General features: G+C 40.7%; 2 protein-coding genes across 4 annotated transcripts in view; both read left to right on the forward strand.

Moving 5' to 3' along the window:
• PTTG1 (PTTG1 regulator of sister chromatid separation, securin) overlaps positions 1-20107 on the forward strand; it is a 373674-nt gene that overhangs the window by 83983 nt on the left and 269584 nt on the right. The gene's annotated exons all lie outside the window — the stretch shown is intronic.
• Positions 3760-20107, forward strand: part of TTC1 (tetratricopeptide repeat domain 1) — a 33695-nt gene continuing 17347 nt past the window's right edge. For both annotated transcript variants that reach the window (XM_059699095.1, XM_059699096.1), the window contains exons 1-2: positions 3760-3844; positions 4981-5343. In XM_059699095.1, the coding sequence (XP_059555078.1) occupies positions 5011-5343 (333 nt within the window). In that variant the 5' untranslated portion in view covers positions 3760-3844; positions 4981-5010. The remainder of the gene's footprint in view (positions 3845-4980; positions 5344-20107) is intronic.

The raw sequence follows: 20107 nt of genomic DNA on the forward strand, positions 1-20107 counted from the left end.
TTGATTACATGTTTAAATAATAATATTTTGGACATATTGGGTTAAATAAGACATTATTTAAATTTTCTTCTCTTACTGTTTTTAATGCTGCTACTAGAGACTTGAAATTACATCTATGACTCATATCTTACTGCTGGTGAACATGCTGATCTAGGGGAAAACAGAAATATAGATATTTAAATGCTCAGAATGTTAACTCTTGATTGTGTCTCCTATGAGAAATCTCAGTTTGAGGATTGGAACTGGAAAAGAATAAAGAGCAATAGCATCTTTGAGAAGTGCTATACAGGCTCTCCATCTAAATTATGTAGTTTACATACATCTCACCCTTGAGGAACCTTTTGGCATCCCTGACTGTTGCTGGATTTGGACCTGCTATGGCAAGTTCAGGTACCCCAATTCTGGGGGAAGATGAAGAATGGTCTCAGAGTATAAAGCTTTATTCCCAAAGCCAGGCTCAGTAAGCCTCGTGGTATTAATATATCCACTTTGGGCACTGAAAGGACTGAGCCAGTAAAGCATAGATTTATTAAATCTCTATCCAGGGAGCATAAAAGCATAGAACCTCCCAATAGTTTAGCACAGTGTGGGCGTAATAAGTCACTGGGGAGGCAGGAGTGATTTCCATGTCTGCCTGCAGATTCTCTACAAAACAATTTCTTTCCAGTTAAAGTGTGTGCCAGGTTTAGGTTCATTATCCCTCTTAAGCCTCATGAAACCTTACGAAGGAGGCATCAAGGTTCAGTGACTTGTCCGAGATCAGATCACACAGCCGCTAAAAGGCAGAGCAAACTCAGGCCGTCTGACTGCAGCACCTTCACTCTTAACCCCCATACTGGGCAGCAATCCTGTTGTCTTGCCGTGACCCAAAGGACCACCTTGCATATAAGGCTCCTTCTCCTGTATCCTCCATCACTTTCCGCCATGCTGACACTTGCTCACTTCTCCCTAGTCCCTGCCCTGCTCCCAGGAGAGCTGGCCACAGACCAAGAGGGCAGCCCCTTACTGACTGTAACACTAAGAAATAACCCGCTGCTCCCCCAGAAAGAAAAGCAAAGAGAAAATGGCTCCTTCACTACCCTCTTGTTTTATTGCTGTACCCACCACAGGGTCTAACATGGTGCCTCGCATTCATTCATTCCTTATTCATTCATATTCAGCTTCCTCCTTCTTTCCACAAACTTAGGTGCTCAGTCTCCTGTCTTGGGGGATGTGAATGAGAGTTGCACAAATATTATCACTACTAATAATATTCTTAATTATCATTAGTAGCACTAATAATAGTTAAATTCCATCACTATTAATAATTGATCATAATGGTGGTAATACTGTGAGGCCTTCGTGAGTAATAAAGATTACAGTAACAGCAAACGTTTATTGAGTACTTACTGTGCTAAGTGGTGTTACTAGGGAAGCATTTTTTTTTTTCTTTTTTAAGCACTTTCCTTTCTGTGTTTTAGATAAGCCATGAAACCATTTACAAGAATCCTATAAGGTAATTCCAGAAGTCTCAAAATCTCTTTATGCAACTCACCAGAGCACTGAATGGACAGTGTTCGGACCATAATTCCTGAAAGATCATTCATCCATGGGCTAAGAGGAAGTTCACTGACAACTTGCAACTGTAAACAAGACACAAAAGGTCTCTACCCTGGGGAATAACCCCAGAACTGCCCTTTCGATGAGAAGCCTTCCTTCCTTTTCGAGTGGCCATGAGTGCTAAGAGACGAAATCTCCTCGGTCCCAGGAACTGACAGGTGGGCTTCCATCTGTAAAACTATGGGTCTTGCTTTATGTTCTATACCAGTGGTTCTCAACCTTGGCTGCACATTAGAATCACCTGGGAATCTTTTTAAAATCCTGATTTCTGATGAGGCCCAGAAATCAGGATTTTAAAAAGATTCCCAGGTGATTGTAATGTGCAGCCAAGGTTGAGAACCACTGTTATACTTTAGCATCATTCAGCTACTTATTGTTCAAATGAAAAGCAAATGGAGACCAGCCTTGAGAGTTCCCTGAGCAGATAAAACCAGTTTAGTCATTAATTTAGCTTATTGCTAATCGCTGCGGAGAAAAAACAGTCGCTGCTTCCTCGTTCGCTATATAAGCTGCTTCATAAGACTGGATCATCCCTGCGCCTCATTCTGTGTTTTGGTTTGAGTGCGTCTGGTGTATGCACGATAAATTTTTACTAATTTCTACTTCAGTGATTCATGGGTTTTACTTTGGCTATTTCTGAACCTTTGACATTTCATGGCACCTGAAAAGGGACCCAAAGAAGACGAACCCCAGCAACCCAGAGGCCGGTGAGCAACCAGGTGCTGGTACCCACAGAGCTCTTTGCGCTGGCTACTTTCTCGTGGAGTTTTGGGGTGTTTCTTGGATCCAGACTCCCCTCTGTCTGCCTTCTGAGCTTCTAACTGTATTGTGCACACTTACTTTCTGTTTCTGTTTTGTTTTCTGGTATCTGTTTCTGTAGAAGTTTCTAGGCAAGTCACCCATCCTGTTCAAAAGAGGGGAACCGCTGCTTGTGTCTCCTTGATGCCCAGCATTTGGGACAGCTGTAGGTAAGATGCGTTAGGGGATCCAAAAGTAAGATAGGTCCCCCCTTGTTCTTGGACCAGCCTCTTACGCCTTTCTGGACACATGGATGAACTTTTGGATATTTGTTATTTATTTTGCTCCTAAATTCACCAAAATTTAATTAACTGCACTTCTTATAAGTCATAAGAGGACTAACCACTTATATTTACGAAGTTCCCGCTATATTTAAAAATTAAAAATATTAGTTTCAAAATTTTTATACATTTTTAATATTTACGTTTGGTATATTAAAGCTTTTGACTTGCATAAAAATAGAACTGTATGAATAACCTCATGTAGACATAAATTCAAAAAACAAGTTTGCTTTCTTCCGGAAACAGCCCCTCCAGCTCTCTCTGCAAGGAACTGCAGAAACTTACTTAGTCCTCTGCTGCCACTGCCGGCTACTGTCTGGCTACCTTACGGGAACCTCACCCCTGAGCTCCTGCCCAAGCCTGATGTCTGGTGAGCACTCCTTGGATGAACGGGTAGGTCAGCAGTGCCGTGTGGTTCCAGGACCTCATCACACTCTTACATATTACCGAGGAGCCCAGAGAGCTTTTGTTTATGTGGGCTACGCCTATCAATATTCACCGTATTAGAAATTAAAACTTAAATGAGTCAGTAAATACTACAGCGTTTTAAAGTTAACACTACACCCATTATACGCTAACTCTAAATAATCTTTTTATAAATAACTATTTTCCAAAACAAACTACATGAAGTGAAAAGAGGAGCATTGTTTTCCATGCTTGCAGATCTTTGGCTTTAATAGAAGTCAGCTGGTTCTCATAGCACGCGGTCTGCACCCAGTCCGCTGAGCCTCTGGAAAACTCCACCAGGAACTATAGGGAAGGCAAGTAACAGTATTAGTCTGAACACTGTTTTGATATAGCGGGGCCTTGAAAGGCACACTTTGAAGACCATTAGAGGGAAGACTTTGCTTTTGGATAAGGTTTATGCTTCAGGATTCCTCCATACACGGCTAGCGTGAGGGCAGGCAGGTGAAGGAGGGAGCGGAACGCCACAGAGACGGCCTTTTTTCCTTTGTGCTGACGCGTAGTCTTGCCGTAACACAAGATGGCCGCCGCCACAGGTGCTCCGTGCCGTACAATGACGTTACATCGCGCCGTTCCACTACATTTCCCAGAATGCTCTACCAACAGCGACGCCATTGGCCGGCGCCGACGGAAGTGTACTTGACTAAGCGGAAGTAGAGGGTCTCGCCGGCTGGGAAGGTGAGGAGAGGAGCTGTGAAGCGGTGAGTAACCAGCTGGGTGTTTTAGTTGTCGGTGAGGGACGCAGCCGCGGGACGAACCGTTGGGAAGGGCGGCGTGGCCCCTTCTTGAAACTGGGGCCTCAGACTCCTGCGTCCTTCCGGTAGACCTGGGAGCGGGGAGACCGGAGCACTGCTGTGGCGGCGCAGTCTCCCTGTTCGGATAGTGCTGTTATTTTAAGTTTGCTTGGGACGAGCGGGGGCGAATTCGGGCTCTCGTCGCGACCCAAGGGTCGTTGGTGTAATTTTGCTGCTACCGAAAGGGTGGGGCTGCGACGTCTGACTCAGCTTCTCCCGCAGTGGTTCTCAGCGGGCTGCACATTGGAATCACCGGGGACGTCTTTTTAAAATGACCGATGCCCTAACCCAGCGACACCGATAAATCAGAATCTGTGGGGTGTAAAAGCTGGACTAAAGCGCCCCAGGTGTTACGCTGTGCCCCCGGGTTGAGAACCCGTTCTTATTTAGTGCCTGATTTTGACCCCCACGGGGACCCTCATTTGGACCACCTGGGCCCCCCTTCCACGGTAACCTGCACGGGTTCTGTCTCTCGGATTGGGGTGAAGTTGGTGATCACTTCGCATTTTGAGTTCCACCAGAAACTTACTCTTTTGGGGAGAAAACAAAATTTATGGGGGGCGAGGGGAACCAAGCTTGGGGGGGGGATATACAGACTTCCTGCTGCAAGGGAGGGAGCCCAAAGTGGGTTACCCCAGAAACTTGTTCTTGACCTTCGTGCGGTGGTGCTGGAAAGACAGGGTGTAGTTTCTTATTTAAGGCCTGGGTTTTCATTCTGAATAACCTTTGGGTCACTTCATTTATCTTGTCATTGTATTAGCTTCTGCGTTTCTTTTGCTATTGGACAACCACCGAGCATTGGAAAGTAGAAGTCACATTCAAATAGGTCCCTATTGTTGCTTATAAGAAGTTCTGAAAGGGATATCAGTTAAAATGGTATTTGGCATTATTCATGGGCTCCTGATACTCTGTTTATATATAATAAATTATAACAAAAGGAAGCTAGAGTGTGTTTTGAGCTTTGATGGAGAAGTTTGCTCGGGTGTGAGAGGATTGTGTTTGAATATAAGCACCATTGCCCAACGTGTGTTCCGTTTTTCCAGAACCAGCTTCACCTCCCTCACTGGTTCAGCATGGGGGAGAAGTCAGAAAACTGTAGGGTTCCAGAGGACCTGTTCAGTGGTTTGCAAGTTTCAGATCCCCAGGAAGCAGAATGTGCTGGTCCTTCAGTTTCTAATCCCAAGGATCACCAGCCCCAGAACAGGCTGCTCAAGGAGGTTGAGGCCCACTCCCAGGAGGACCAGGGCGAAGAGGAGCACTTTCACGACTGCAGTGCCTCATTTGAGAAGGAGGAGCCAGGAGTGGACAAGGTTGAGAACAAACCTGATGATGATGTGAATTCCTCCGAACTCGACGAAGAATACCTAATAGAACTGGAAAAAAACATGCCAGATGAAGAGAAACAGGTATTTTACTTACTGTGCATGATCTGCCACGTAAAGTGCTTTTTAAAGTGAATAAATGGGGCTGACGCTGGATCAAACACCGCTGTGGTTAAGAATAACTTGCCCATCTGTGTCTTTATTGCTTTAGTAGTGATGCATCTGAGATAAATCAGTAGCATGACAGGGAAGCATAGAGGGTGTCTGCTTAGCAAAAAATTTTATTTTTTTCCTGTGACCTTTGATTTCTTATATTCATCTTGTATAATTATTTTCTAACCTTTTAGTTTTTGGGGGGACCTTATCTATAGCTGGCTGCTGAAATTCTTGGGATGGACATTGTTAGATTTTAAAATTATGGAATGCTGCTTATTTATATTAGTACCTTGTTAGCAAAAAATGACTGCCTGAATATCCTGGTGGTGGTTCGGTTACAGAGGGGAGTTTCTGGGGCCTGTATCATTTACATAGTGTTCTCAAGAAACGGAATTGTGTATGATAGTAGCTATAATGATAGTAGCTATAATTTGTTAAGCATCTATAATGTGCCAGCTGCTGAGCTAAAAATGTTACTTGTGTTTTCATTTAATCTTCACAACACACCTTATGAAACAAATACTGTTAGCATCCTTTGTAAGAGAACCGAGTTCAGAGTGGTAAAGTAACTGGCCCAAGATCACCCATCTAATAAATGGCAGAATTGATTCTCAAACCCAGATCTGTTTGATGCCAAAGAAAATATAATATAGAATTTAATAACAAAATTAGCTGTTTTCTTACAAAGCCAATACACTAATAAAATGTACACCTTCCTGCTTCTTTGCCTCTGGGCCCCCTCCTCTTGGTGTCCCCCATATATCCTTCTGATCTCATGAGCAAGGTCCTTTGAAGAGTTACCATAATATCTGAGCTTGGGGGCGGAAAGGAGACATATGTAATATTTTTAAACAGGAAAGAATTTAAACTTAAAAAAAATACCTGAGTTTGTCTGCACAGAACTTGAACAAGACTTGCAATTTAGCCTTAGCCAGTGTGGCTCAGTGGTAGAGCATCGATTCTCTGTCAAGGGCATGTACCTGGGTTGTAGGTTCATTCCCTGGCTTTGGTGTGCGGTAGGCAGCTAGGCATGTGGGAGGGAACCAATCCATTTGTCTATCTTACATCAGCGCTTCTCTCTCCCTCCCCCCCCCCCCATCTTCTCCCCCTCTCCCTTCCACTCTCTCTAAAAATCAATGGAAAAATTATCCTCGGGTGAGGATTAACAACAACAAAAGACCTGTAGTTTAGCCTCTGAGGAGCTCACTTGCTGAACAGGTTATGATAGATTGGTAATGGGCCGAGATATTAAATCTGTTGGTTTTAATATGCATGTGTTAGCTTTTGTGCTAGTGTATGCCACCAGTAGAGGAGGATAAAGGGCAAAAATGAGTCAAGTTCATAAACTACCTCAGCCAAAATGACTCGGAAAATTAAATCAAGTACTATTTGATGACATTAGGGAAATGATTTTCCAGAAAGTGAATGCTTGGTTCATTTTCCATATCACTGGTATAGACTTTAGAAAAATATGTATGTTTAAATGGTAGCAATTTTCTGATGCCTTAATATAATTTGCCCTGATATTACAGTGAATTTTCTAGTGTTGTTGGTTTGACAGTTGAGTGGTTTGGCTCAAGTGTTATACATAGTCTGCACCCCATTTCCAATTTGCAAAACTTTTTGTCTCTCCTGGCCAGGAACTCACATTTTAAGTTCTAGAAATATTTAAAATTTTTATTGCCTATCAATTATATATTCTAAACAGCACATACTTTTTAAACTTTAAAAAATTCAATATAATTTACATATAGTGAAACTGTTTATGTTCTGTCCTGTACAGTTCATTGAGTTTTGACAGCTGTATGTAACTCACACCCCTATTAAGAAAGAGAACATTTTTGCCTGGCTGGTGTTGCTCAGTGGTTGAGTGTTGATCTATACACTAGGACAGTGACGGCAAACCTTTTGAGCTCGGCGTGTCAGCATTTTGAAAAACCCTAACTTAACTCTGGTGCCATGTCACATACAGAAATTTTTTGATATTTACAACCATAGTAAAACAAAGACTTATATTTTTGATATTTATTTTATATATTTAAATGCCATTTAACAAAGAAAAATCAACCAAAAAAATGAGTTCACCATCACTGCACTAGGAGGTCCCTGGTTCCATTCCTGGTCTGGGAATGCCCAAGTTGCAGGCTCAGTCCCCGGCCAGGGGTGTGCAGGAGGCAGCTGATCAATGTTTCTATCTTTCTCTCCCTCTCCCTTTCTCTATCAAAATCAATAAAAACATTTTTTTTATTTTTCTTTTTAAATTTATTTGCAGATACACACCACGTCATAAACATAGAAATCATGACAGCTTTGTGTCTTTTTCCTTATTAATTTTATACCCACCCTTCAACCCTCTCACCTTGGGCCACCACCCATTTGTTCTCTGTATCTATGGGTCTGTTTCTGTTTTCTTTGTTCGTTTGCTTTCTTTTTTTTTTTAGATTCCACATATGAGTTGCTCATTTCTCAACATCTTTGCAAACATGTGGTTTTATTGCACTTTTTCATTTTCTCCAACCTGATGAGTGTGACATTGCATGTCCTTTATTTTCCTCAGTTTTCCTCTGATTATGAAGGAGGCCAGTCAATGCTTATGGCCACTCAGGGGTGTTTGGAGAATGGCATGCAGTGTGTTTTTCCATTAATGCTTTGTTTCCTGTGTCCCACACCATTCCTCCAAATTAGTATTTCTTCTTCCTGGAATAAATCCTTAAATAGTTCTTTTAATGAGTGCCTGCAGGTGATACGACACTGTTTAATAAAAACTTTTTTTTAAAAAAAAAAGAACATTTCCATTATGCCAGAAACTCCCTTTATGTGCTTGACCGTTCATTCCTTCTCCCAACCCCCCCAACCAAGGGAACCACTGTTCTGGTTCCTATCCCATGGGTTGGTTTTTCCTGTTCCAGAGTTTTGTATAAATATAATCACTTCTAAAAAACAAACATTTTATATACTTTATATCATCCCATATGTTTTCATAGCTTAATTTGAAAGTTTATAACAATATCTCCTAGAAATAATATGCTAGTGATAGCCATTATTTTATAGAAATGTAAACCATTAACTTCACTGTAAGAAAACAACCTATGAGAGTGCAGACAGCCTTTAGCTAACTGTAGTACTACTGTTAGCTATTTTTTACACTGTTTTGATAAATATTTTTTACGCTGTTTTGATAAATATCTTTGTGAAATAATTATTAGGAAACCAGCAAAACAGTTGAAGAAATGTCTCTTTGCTTGCTGCACATAGGTTAGGTTTTATAGGTCATTGGGAACAGGATATCTTTAAACTTGATTCTTAAAATGGACGAATTTCAGATAATTCAACAACAACAAAAATAAGCACAAGTGGCCCAAAAATGTGAAAAGACTTTAATAATGTATATGTAAATTAAACATGTCTCATGTATTAGATGAGAACATTGATCTCATATTGACAAAAAGAGGATATAGGAACTCATGTTGGGAGTTAATATTGTTACATCATTTTTATGGGATATAGGTATCATATTTTATATGAACTTAGACCAGGGCTATCAATAGACCCTCCTGCAATGATGGGAATGTTCTATTTTTACACTGTCCAGTACGGTTGCCACTGGCCATCGGCTACCGCATTTTAACAGTCATCTGACCAATGTCATCCAATAAATTTAATTAAAAAATAACAGTCATCTGGCTGAGCAGTTGAAATGTGGCTAGTACAGCTGAGAAACTGAATTTTCCTATTTTTTATTTTAGTTAATTAAAATAGTCACATGTGGCTAGTGAATACCATATTGGACAGCACAGCTTTAAACCTCTGATTCTCTTCTTATCATTTATTTTAAGGAAGTTATTAGAGATATGAACAGATGTTTATAGAAAGATGTGTTGCAGCATCATAATTTTGGAAAACTAGAAATGTTAAATAGAGGGTATCACTTTAAATGTTTTTGCATATTTATGCAGTATGTGCAATGAAGTCATTAAGAAGGAGCCAAATCTTAGAAATGACATGGAAAAATGCCTGTAATGTAGTGTTAAATGAATTAAGTAGGGGTGATAATATGATTTGTAATAAATATATATTTGGTTATTGTCCAGTTCTTGGCACCGAGTATCTAAAACCCTTGGAATTTCCAAAGTGATAAGAGATAAAGGTGTATTTTATTCTTAGCAAGCCCCTTTCAACCACACCTAAGTTCATGTTAATAGGTGACTTTTGGAAAGCTCCTAAGGATGAGGTCTGGTTGTCAGTTTAGAGCTTTCAGTGCCACCACCCCTACCTCTTGAAAGGGAAGAGGGGCTGGAGTTTGAGTTAATGACTGATGACCCAAGATTTGGTCAGTCATTCTTACCCAATGAAGCCTCCATTAAAAATCCAAAAAAATGGGGTTCAGAGAACTGAGTTGATAAACACATGGAAGTGCTGGAAGGGTGACACACTCAGGAGCATATACTAGTATGTTCCCCTTCCCACATATCTTGCTCTATGCATCTCTTCATCTGATTCTTCCTGAGTTACATCCTTTATAATAAACCAGTTATGTAGTAAGGAAATTGTTTCCCTGAGTTCTGTGAGCCACTCTAGCAGATTAATTGAAACTGAGGATTAGGTCATGGGAACCTCCAATTTAGAGCCAGACGGTCAAAAGCAGAGGTCACAGCCTGGTCTTAAAGTTATCATCTGAAGTGGGCATGGAGTGGGGCCAGTCTTGTGGGGACTGAGCCCCTTAACCTGTGGGATCTGCTGCTGTTTCCAAGTAGGTAGTGTCAGAGTTGAGTTAAATTGTAGGACATCAGCTGGTGGTCCTCATAGAGTTAGAGTTACCCGGGGTGGGAGAAACGCTAGTCACAGAAGTGTTCAGTGTGAGTACTGAGCGTAGAGGAGACACAAGGAAGGTGTTAGGTCTTAGGACATCAGTGATGGTTCATTTTAATTAAAAACCTATGTGAAAATATGCTTATACATGAACTTTTGGAAGGATATACACCAAATTAGGAAAAATGGGTAGCTTTGAGGGGTCTGATTTGGGGGTTTTAATATAGTTTTGCAATAGTTACTTTTTATAGTCAGCATGTGTTACATTTATAATCAACAACAAAAGTTATTCCATTTTGAGAATGTAAATAAAAATTGATTCTTGACAACCAAGATGGACTTTTTACTGAAAGCACATAAAACTAACCTTTGATAAAAAAAAAAAAAAAAACAACAAAAAAAACTAACCTTTGAGGATTTGAGAAAGAAGTGCTATCATAACATCTGTATTTTGTTGAATGTCTCTCTTGGGCAGAATTATCAATAGCCAAAGCCTGAGGCGCCCGGCTGGCTCAGTCGGTAGAGCATGAGGCCCTTAACCATTTGTACGCCATGCGTGTCTATAGACGCAAGTGGCGGGCCTTTTTTAATTCAAAATATCGTAGCAGTTAACTGGTTAATAGCCTAAGTCTGTTATTCAAGCTGACTCGACTTGACCGATGGGTGAGAAGATAATCTAGGCTCAAGAGTGTGAGTTCTCAGCAGAATTCATAAACCAAGAGGAATTAAGGAAGAGGCAGGCAGTTACGATTTGGTGAAACAGGCAAAATCTCTAAAGGAAAGCACTTGTGAATGTGTGTGTTTATTTCAGCTACAAATTTTAACTGTTTGTGAAAACCTAAATGTAGGCATGATGACCCAGAGGAATGGGATTTTAGCTGACATTTGCGATGTAGTAGATCTGTGAAGCAAATAAGTGATTCTGGAAGGCTTGGCTGAGGTAAAGGACAGATCTGGTAGGAGATGAGAATTATTGCTATAATCTTATGACACAAGAAGCTTATAGTACTGGGACCTATAGGATATACTGTATTGTGGTGGTATTGATCCTGCAAGAGACTCGCCTTTTATCGACTACTTGTCACAATGAAGTTCTTAGGCCTCAGTGGGGGTTTCCTGGGTAATTCGTATGCACACTAACAGTTTCAGGACCACAGTCATGGGACCTTGCACATACATAGTCTTTCTTCGTTAAATAGCTGTTGAATGGACCATATGGTTATCTTTCTCATGAGGGCCAGTAATTGGTCTTACAAGTTATAGAGATTTTTATCTCATTCATTTATTCAAGAAATATTTGCATTTCTCCATATGCCAGGCATTGTTTGAGGTCCATAGGGATACAATGGTGAAAAAGATGGAGAGGGTTTCTTTTCACTCATAAGTATATTTCTAGTTGGGAGGTATGAAAAAGATATGATGAAGTGCTGTAGGGTAGGGAGGGTTGGGAGGATGGGAAGGACTATTCCAGATCAGGAAAGGCCAATCTGGGGAAGGGGCATTTCAGCAGAAACTTGGAGGGAAAAAGGAGTCAGATGTGTTAACAAACATGTAAAGGCTCTAAGGTAACTATTAGCTTGGTATACCCTTGGCATGCAAGGAATTAAAGAGCCAGGCCAGTTAGCTGGAGTAGTGATTGAGGAGGAGGATGAGGTGATGAAGTGAGGGTCTGATTATGGAACACTGAGTCGTGATAAGGAATTTCAAGCTTATTCCAATAGGAAACAGGTGGATAAGCCAGAGTAGAGATGAAATTAATCTGTAAGCAAAATGCAGATTTAGTCATTTTCATGGGTTTGCTCCGTAATGCCAGTTGCTATGTGTTCATTTACACATAGTCAATACATACATAGATCCATGTAAGTAAGGGATACAGAAGTCTTATTTGGTGAACATGGACCCAGAGCGCATGGCTTCTGGGATTGTAAAACATTTTCCTTAGGCTCTGGAAAAGTAAAGGATTATTCTTTCCTTTAAGGCTGCTTTATTTTTAACCAGGAACCATTATTGCAGTATTGGTTTAGAATAGACGTTTTATATCCATCCTTTTCCTCCTCTCATTTTTCCTAAATCCTATGGTACTTGATCCTTCTGAATTCCATGTTTCTGCTACCTTACCTCATTGAATTATTTTTATAATGTTATCAGTGCTGTTAGAGTGGCGTGTTTGCAGAGAACATTCTCCTGGTTGGTTTTCTATAGTGGCCTGCATATTTTGTTAACCTCATAGGAAAATCTTTCTGATTTATTGTTTCCCTTTTATTTCATTTCTAATGGGCATTCTTTGGAACTAAGATTGTCTTATTTATTAATTTCTTAGAGTTTACCAGTATTAGGTTTATGAACGCTATTGACAAATGATTAAATTAAATCCTAGAATTTAAGAACTGAAGGGACCTTAGATTTCTGTTCCTGAGTTTAAACCAGGAGAAATAAGGCTTGTTTACTCCAAGACATTTGGAAGTTAATATCTTTAGATTACCTGCTGATGGAAGAGGTAAAGTGTCCTTCAGTGCTTCTCAAACTTTATTGTGCCTAAGAATCACAGGAAACTTTGTAACGGTGCAAAGCCTTGCGAAGTGTCTGAGACCACAGGCTGGTGGGGTGGCAGCCAGATATCTCCTTTGTCAACAAGCATCCCCAAGTCATTTTGATATTGGGAGAATTGTGGCCACACTTGGGAGCCAGAGAGCCAGGTTGATACAGATGACTAAACTTCCAGAGCGAAGTAATGACCTAACCGGTATATTGACTGCATCCAACATCAGAAGAATAGTTTACTAATAGGATTTTTTTCTTTTAACCCTCATATGTGCTCAGTGTCTAAAGAGGACTTATTGGGTAGAATTTAAGCAATACCAAAATAAGGAAATTTATTTCTATTAATTGAGGTTTTGGAAATAGAATTTTTCTGAGTTAAAAAACAAGGGAATATTTCCAAGATTAATTCCTCATAGATCAATGATCTCTCCTCAGCAGAATAAGACAATGAGAGTCAGGTTCCCACTATAGCTTAAATCCAGAGATCCTCCCTCCAGGCTTCCTAGAGGGCTTCATTTGTGGAAAAAACAAGCGTGTATTTGGAAAGCAACTGATGTCCAATTTCCAAGAAAACAATACTTGAGCATTTGTTTATTTTTTAATGGTGAAGAATTCCCTTTCAGAATAATTTGTGGGGCTGGTGTCCTTGCAGTTTCAGTGTATAGTTTTCTCATCCCGCCTAGATTGGACTCAAGCAGAAAGTTGTTGCATGTGCCTCCATTTTCCAGCCCTTTAACCAGTATGTATTTTTTTTCAACCCTTCCTTTACAGCAGTGGTTCTCAACTTTCTGGCCCTTTAAATACAGTTCCTCATGTTGTGACCTAACCATAAAATTATTTTCGTTGCTACTTCATAACTGTAATGTTGCTACTGTTATGAATCGTAATGTAAATATCTGATATGCAGGATGGTCTTAGGCGACCCCTGTGAAAGGGTCATTCGACTGCCAAAGGGGTCGCGACCCACAGGTTGAGAACCGCTGCTTTACCTAGATGTGATTGGTCTCTGGGTGACTATGCTGGACTTAAACGTTTCATTTGTAGCAGTTACTTTACAAAGCTGCAGGGGGCAGCAGAAAGCTGCTGATAGATTTACAGTATGGAAATTGCTGGTGTGAACCTCTTGGCTTTCTCCCTGTTGTCTATTAAATACATGCTCACTGCAGGATTATTTAAGAGAATATTTTAAAATAAATTTAATGATCTTCCTTAGAATGCAGACTAAAAAATGTCTCTAATTTGGGAATTCAATTCTGCCTCAAAGGTTATTTTTAAATATATATAAAAGTGATAAAAGGCATATACACTTGTAAGCTCCAAGTTTACGATGAGTGAGGAGTACAGAGCCCAGTAAAGTTCTTTAAGTCAGTTGTATTCACTGACCTAAAGCATGCAGACAGACCCAGGCAGAGGCCCATGTAGATCCTGGAAGTGGACTGGGAAGATGTCGGCAGGAACTCCTGGAGCATGGTCTGAAAAGGGCCCATGGAAGGAAGATTGTGGTCAGAAGGCCTTCACAGGGGCCCCTCTTGCCCAGGTCTAAGGAGTGTGCAGTGTTTTACAACCCATGAAACTATTTAAGCATTAAGTACCATTCCAAATTTTTTTTGAGTGCTTTTATTATCTTACAATTAAAAAATTTTTTTGAAGCAGAATTGAATTTCCAAAGTAGAGAAATTATGTACAGTCTGCATTCAAAGGAAGATCATGTGGGAAGTGAAAGGTGGTCCTGGAGAGGAGGTAGATTTTGTGCTAGACTAGGAAAATAGGAAAATTTGGTTTGGACAGTCAGGGGAAGATATGGAAGAGAAATAAGTGCATTGTTTGAATAAACAAAAGAATTGAATGAAAATTAAGCATGGTGAGTTTTGAGAGACAACAAAGAAATCAGTCTGTCTAGAAGAGAGGACTTGTGCAGGGTAGCAGGAGGTGAAGTTGAGTAGGTTGCGATAGAAGTTTGATGTAGTATAAAGAACAAGTGATTTCTGAATCTTGATTGCTTACATGTAAAATTGATAGTTAAATACTTGATGCCCTCCTCTTAGGATTGTCTTAAAAGCAAATGAGTCATGTATGTGATAGCAGATTTTAAGCAGTGAGATGCTATACTAGTGTATGTGTTACTGAATTTTAAATACCAGGCTGAAAAGTTTGAAGTTGTGGTAATAACTGTTGAAATAAACTGCATTTATCAAGGGCATTGTCTTTTTGGGGTTTTCCTTGACAGTTCCTGTGATGATTGTACAGTGCAGACTGATGTCACTATTTCCCCTGAGTTTTCAGTGAAGGGGATGAGTGAGGAGTACAGAGCCCTGTAAAGTTGTTTGATTCCACTGTTATGGAATGGAATTCTAGAGCAGATGTTTCTCTGTGAGGCCTCTCTGGAATGTGTTAAAAGGCATTGTTGAGCCCTGTAAGAGTCTCCTAACCGCATTAGACCAGAGTTTGGACTGATTTGCACCTGATTATGCTGAAGAATATCAGCAGTCATTTATGTGTGACTGCCCCTGGCACTTAGCATGTTAAATAAGACTTAACACTATAAAATCTGTCCTTGGATTCCAGTACCATTACACAGTATGCATGCCATCCTTCGGGAAAAGACTGTTCCAGCAGCAGAATAAACCCTAGTCTTTGTACTGGAATCAAGTTAGTCTCTTGGCACAGCTGGGAAATGGTGCAGCTTTCTCTTCAAAGTGCTATTTTTAGCTGTTTCCAAGGAGATGTTCAGCATGATATTGATAATTGCATTAATCCTCACTTTACACAATCTGTGGAAGCAGCGGCTTCTTTCCAGTGTTTACTGCTTCATAGGTCACCGAGTTGTGATTGGTCAGCCAAAAAAATGAAATGCCTTCCTGAGAATAATGGCCATAGAAATATGTTATGGAGCCCTTCTTCCAGTTCAACCCTTGGTGCTAGTTATAAAGACTCCGTGAGCTTTTCTTGGGCTGGCTGCTCAGGTTGGCCCTTAATCAGTAATTCCTTCTGGGCGTGCCTTGCCCATTGGGGTCTTAATGTTCTAAATTTACTAAAGAATGATTAAACTCTTAACACACATGCACTCACACACACTTTACAAGAGCCTGACCTGGTAGGCTGAGTGATTCATCAGTAGTCAGAACATTCCTGATGAGTTGGCACTTGAGAACAGATTTAGATCAAAAAGTAGCTGCAGAGGAGATAGAAATTTCTTAAAAGATGGACATTAAACTCCGTTAACTTGAATTGCCCTTCTCTAAAGAATTTGTGTTTTTGAAATAACTTAAAAAATATATTTAAAAAGGAAGACCTATGTAATACTTTCAACAATAAAGATTAAAAGAAAAATCTTATATAATAAAGATGTAATATGCAAATTAACCCTCACACCATCACAAGATGGCTGCCTTCGATCAGGCCGGCAGGGGGTTAGTGAGGGACGACCTAACTACTGAGCAGCAGACTGCATGGGGCGACCAGGCCGGCAGGGGCGGGGGGGCAGTTGGGGGCCACCAGGCCAGCAGGAGGGGCAGTTGGGGGCGACCAGGCAGGCAGGCATGTGAGCAATTAGGAGCCAGTCAGACATCCCCAAGGGGTCCCAGATTGGAGAGGGTGCAGGCTGGGCTGAGGGGACACCCCCACCACCACCACCCCGTGCATGAATTTCATGCCCCGGGCCTCTAGTAAATAAATAATCTATTTAAGACCTGTGGTGCATTTATTCATGAGAACGTATCTTCTCTTTTAACTTGTTACCTTGCATTGATATATTTTCTAATTTGAAACCAACTTTTCATTTCACTGTTAGAACTTTATTGGACAATGATATATGGTGTGTGTATGTGTGTGTTAAAATTAATAAACTGAATTTGCTAATAATTATAGGGCTTTATTTTTACCTTAATTGAAATTATTTCATAATTTTAAAATTAAATTTGTTGTGGTAACATTGGTTAATAATATTATATAAACTAGAAGCCCAGTGCACAAAATTCGTGCATGGGGGGGTGGGAGCAGGTGTGTCCCTCAGCCCAGCCTGCACCCTCTCCAATCTGGGATCCCGCTCACAATCTAGGACTGTTGGCCCCCAACTGCTCACCTGCCTGCCTGCCTGATCATCCCCTAACCCTCCCCTGCCAGCCTGATTGCTCCTAACTGCCCTCCCCTGCTGGCCTGGTCACCTCTAACTGCCCTCCCTTGCCAGCCTGGCTGCCCCTAGCTGCCCTCCCCTGTAGGCCTGGTCCCCCCCCCCCCAACTGCCCTCCCTTGCCAGCCTGGTCATCCCTAACTGCCCTCCTCTGCTGGCCCAATTGCCCCTAACTGCCCTCCCCTGCTGGTCTGGTCACCCCCGACTGCCCTTCCTTGCAGGGCTGGTCCCCCCCCCCCCCCGCCAACTGCCCTCCCCTGCAGGCCATCTTGTGTCCACATGGGGGTGGCCATCTTGTGTATTGGAGGGATGGTCAATTTGCATATTACTCTTTTATTAGATAGGATGTTATATTTCAGATGTACAACATTTAATTCAACATCTGTATACTCTTGCATGCTTACCCCCAAAGTCTAGTGTCTTTCCCTTACCATACATTTTGCGCCCTTTCCTCACTTTGCCCTCCCCCACCTCTCTTCCCTTCTGGTAACTAGCATTCTGTTATCTGTAAATATGAGTTTATTTTTGTTTTGTTTGTTCATTTGTTGCTTTTTGTTTTATATCCCACATGAGTCCATCTGACTTATTTCAGTTAGCATAATACTCTAAGATGCATCCATGTTGTTGCAGATGGCAATGTTTCATCTTTTTTATGGCTCAATATATATACCACATCTTCTTTATCCAGTCATCTATCGATGGACACTTAGGTTGTTTTCATGTCTTGGCTATTGTAAGTGTTGCAGTGAACATAGAGGTACATGAATAAATGTTTTCAAATTTGGGGGATAGATCCCAGAAGCTTGCTGGGTCATATTGTAGTTCTGTTCTTGATTTTTTAAAGAACCTTCATGTTGTTTTCCATAGAAGCTGCACCAGTTTACACCAGCAGTGTAAGAGGGTTTTTTCTCCACATCCTCTCCAGCACTTGTTTTTGTCTTTTTGATAATAGCCATTCTAACAGATGTGAGGTGATATCTCATTGTGGTTTTGATTTGTATTTCCCTAATAACTAATGATGAACATCTTTTCATATATCTGTTGGCCATCTGTATATCTTCCTTGGAAAAATGTCTGTTCGGGTTCTCTTAATGAAAATTTGGGGGGGGGGGGGTTGCCATTAAGTTGTATGAGCTCTTAAAAATATATTTTGGATATCAACCCTTATCTGATACATGATTTGCAGATATTTTCTCCCATTCAGTAGATTGCCTTTTCATTTTTGTTGACGATTTCCTGTGCTGTGCAGAAGCTTTTAAGTTTGATGTAGACCCACTTATTTATTTTGGCTTTTGTTGTGTTTGCTTTTGATGTCAGATTCAGAAAATCAACACCAAGATCTTTCGTATGTGGCTATACAGTTTTCCCAACACCATTTATTGAAGATACAGTCCTTTCTCCACTGTATAGTCATGGTTCCTTTGTCATAAATTAATTGACCATGTATGCTTGGGTTTATTTCTGGTCTCTGCTCTGTTCCATTGACCTATGTGTGTGTTTTTATGCCGGTTCCATACTGTCTTAATTGTTATAACTTTGTAAAAGAGTTTGAAATCAGATAGTGAAATGCCTCCAGCTTTGTTCTTTCTCAAGGTTGTTTTAGTTATTCAGGGTTGAAATAACTCTTAACTAGATTTATTATGGAGTTTTCTTGGCTTACGCATCCAACCCCCCTTCATATTTGGAGGAATTTTTCTGTGTAATCTTGAGTGACAGTACTCAGTGTCCCTCACTCCATTGTGTGACAGCCAAGGCATGTGACATACACTTGGCTCATTTGATGCCGCTGATCCAGACTTTGAATCTGGGTGGAGCAAAGAAAGAGGAATGGTTAGGATTCATTTGCTGCTATTACAAGCCTGTCTTGTCCAGACTCTTCAGCTAAAGGACACTTAGTGTCTTCTTACTTCTTGACTTAACTGAGCTGCCTTGATTCCTATCTGTTTTCTACGCTTATATTTTAGTCCCATCACCACCCCCCCATTTTATTTTTTTTCTACTTCCTTAGAATAGCCCTTCAGATATATCTAAAAATGAATTATTGTATCTGCTGTGCATCTGGCACATAGTAGAGACCATAAATATTAAATTCAGTGTATACCTACCGTTTAGTCTCTTTATTGAGGTTCATCAAGTGCTCTATTTCATCCAGAGTATAATAACAACAAGGCATTCGGGAAGCACCCAGCAGCATATTTACAAATCTCCAGAGACATAACAGTTTCACTTTGGTTTCTAATCTTAAGAGTATCAGTTATTTAGGCTCCAGGCTTCTCTTGTAAGTGAAATGTCCTGCTAACTGTGTTTCTGCTTTTGGAATTTTTATTTAGTCAGAAGACTCAAGAATGAAGGAGATTTTGTTTTAAAAAAAACAAACAATAACAACAAAAAAACACACTGTCAGAAGGCGGCAAGTGGGGGGCTACTTCTGCTGGTTCTGCTTGTGTTCCCCGATGATCGGGGCTGGAAACACAGAGACTCAACCTGTGTAGTCTTTGCTCTGCCGAGTAACATTCACTTGGCCTTTGAGTTTGATGGGTGCTCTGCCATCCGTGTGAATTTCTGAGTTGTTAGAAGAAGCTAAGAAAAGGGAGATTTGTTTATCTGGGTCTCTTCAAATTTCCTCCTGTTAGCCTGCTGGCAGCATACTGCCCTGACCCTGCAGGTGAGGCATGCCCCCCACAATGCACTCTGCCATCATACCTGTGTCTCCTTCATGACACAAACCACAGTTGTAGCTAAGTAAGTATTAAATTACTTATTTTACAGAAAAATCATAGCTCATATTTAGTGAACACTTATTTGCTAGGCATTGTGTTGGGAGCGTTATGTACATTATCACATTAGTCCATAAAAGTGTTAAAGCCTCATTTCTTAGGTGAAGAAAGTAAGGCTCAGAAAGATCCGGAAGTCGTCCAAGATCATGCGATTAATAAACACCAGATGCGGATTTTGAATTTACAGTGGTGTGTATACCAGTGGATGTGTTGCTTAGTTTCAGTATGCATAAATAGAAATTAAATGATACCTGAATTACCATTCTGTGCAAAAGAAAGAAGCGTAAGAAACCTACGGTTTGCATTTTAAACACAATCAAGAATGTGTTGGTGATTAGCCAGGTAGTTATGTGTTTTTTTCTATATCTTTTGGAGATTTAGATAGAACTGACCCAATTCTCAAAAGTTAATTGCTCGCCAGGCCGGCATGGCTCAG

This window comes from Myotis daubentonii, chromosome 5 (genome assembly GCF_963259705.1).
Source record: "Myotis daubentonii chromosome 5, mMyoDau2.1, whole genome shotgun sequence".
Taxonomy (NCBI): Eukaryota; Metazoa; Chordata; class Mammalia; order Chiroptera; family Vespertilionidae; genus Myotis; species Myotis daubentonii.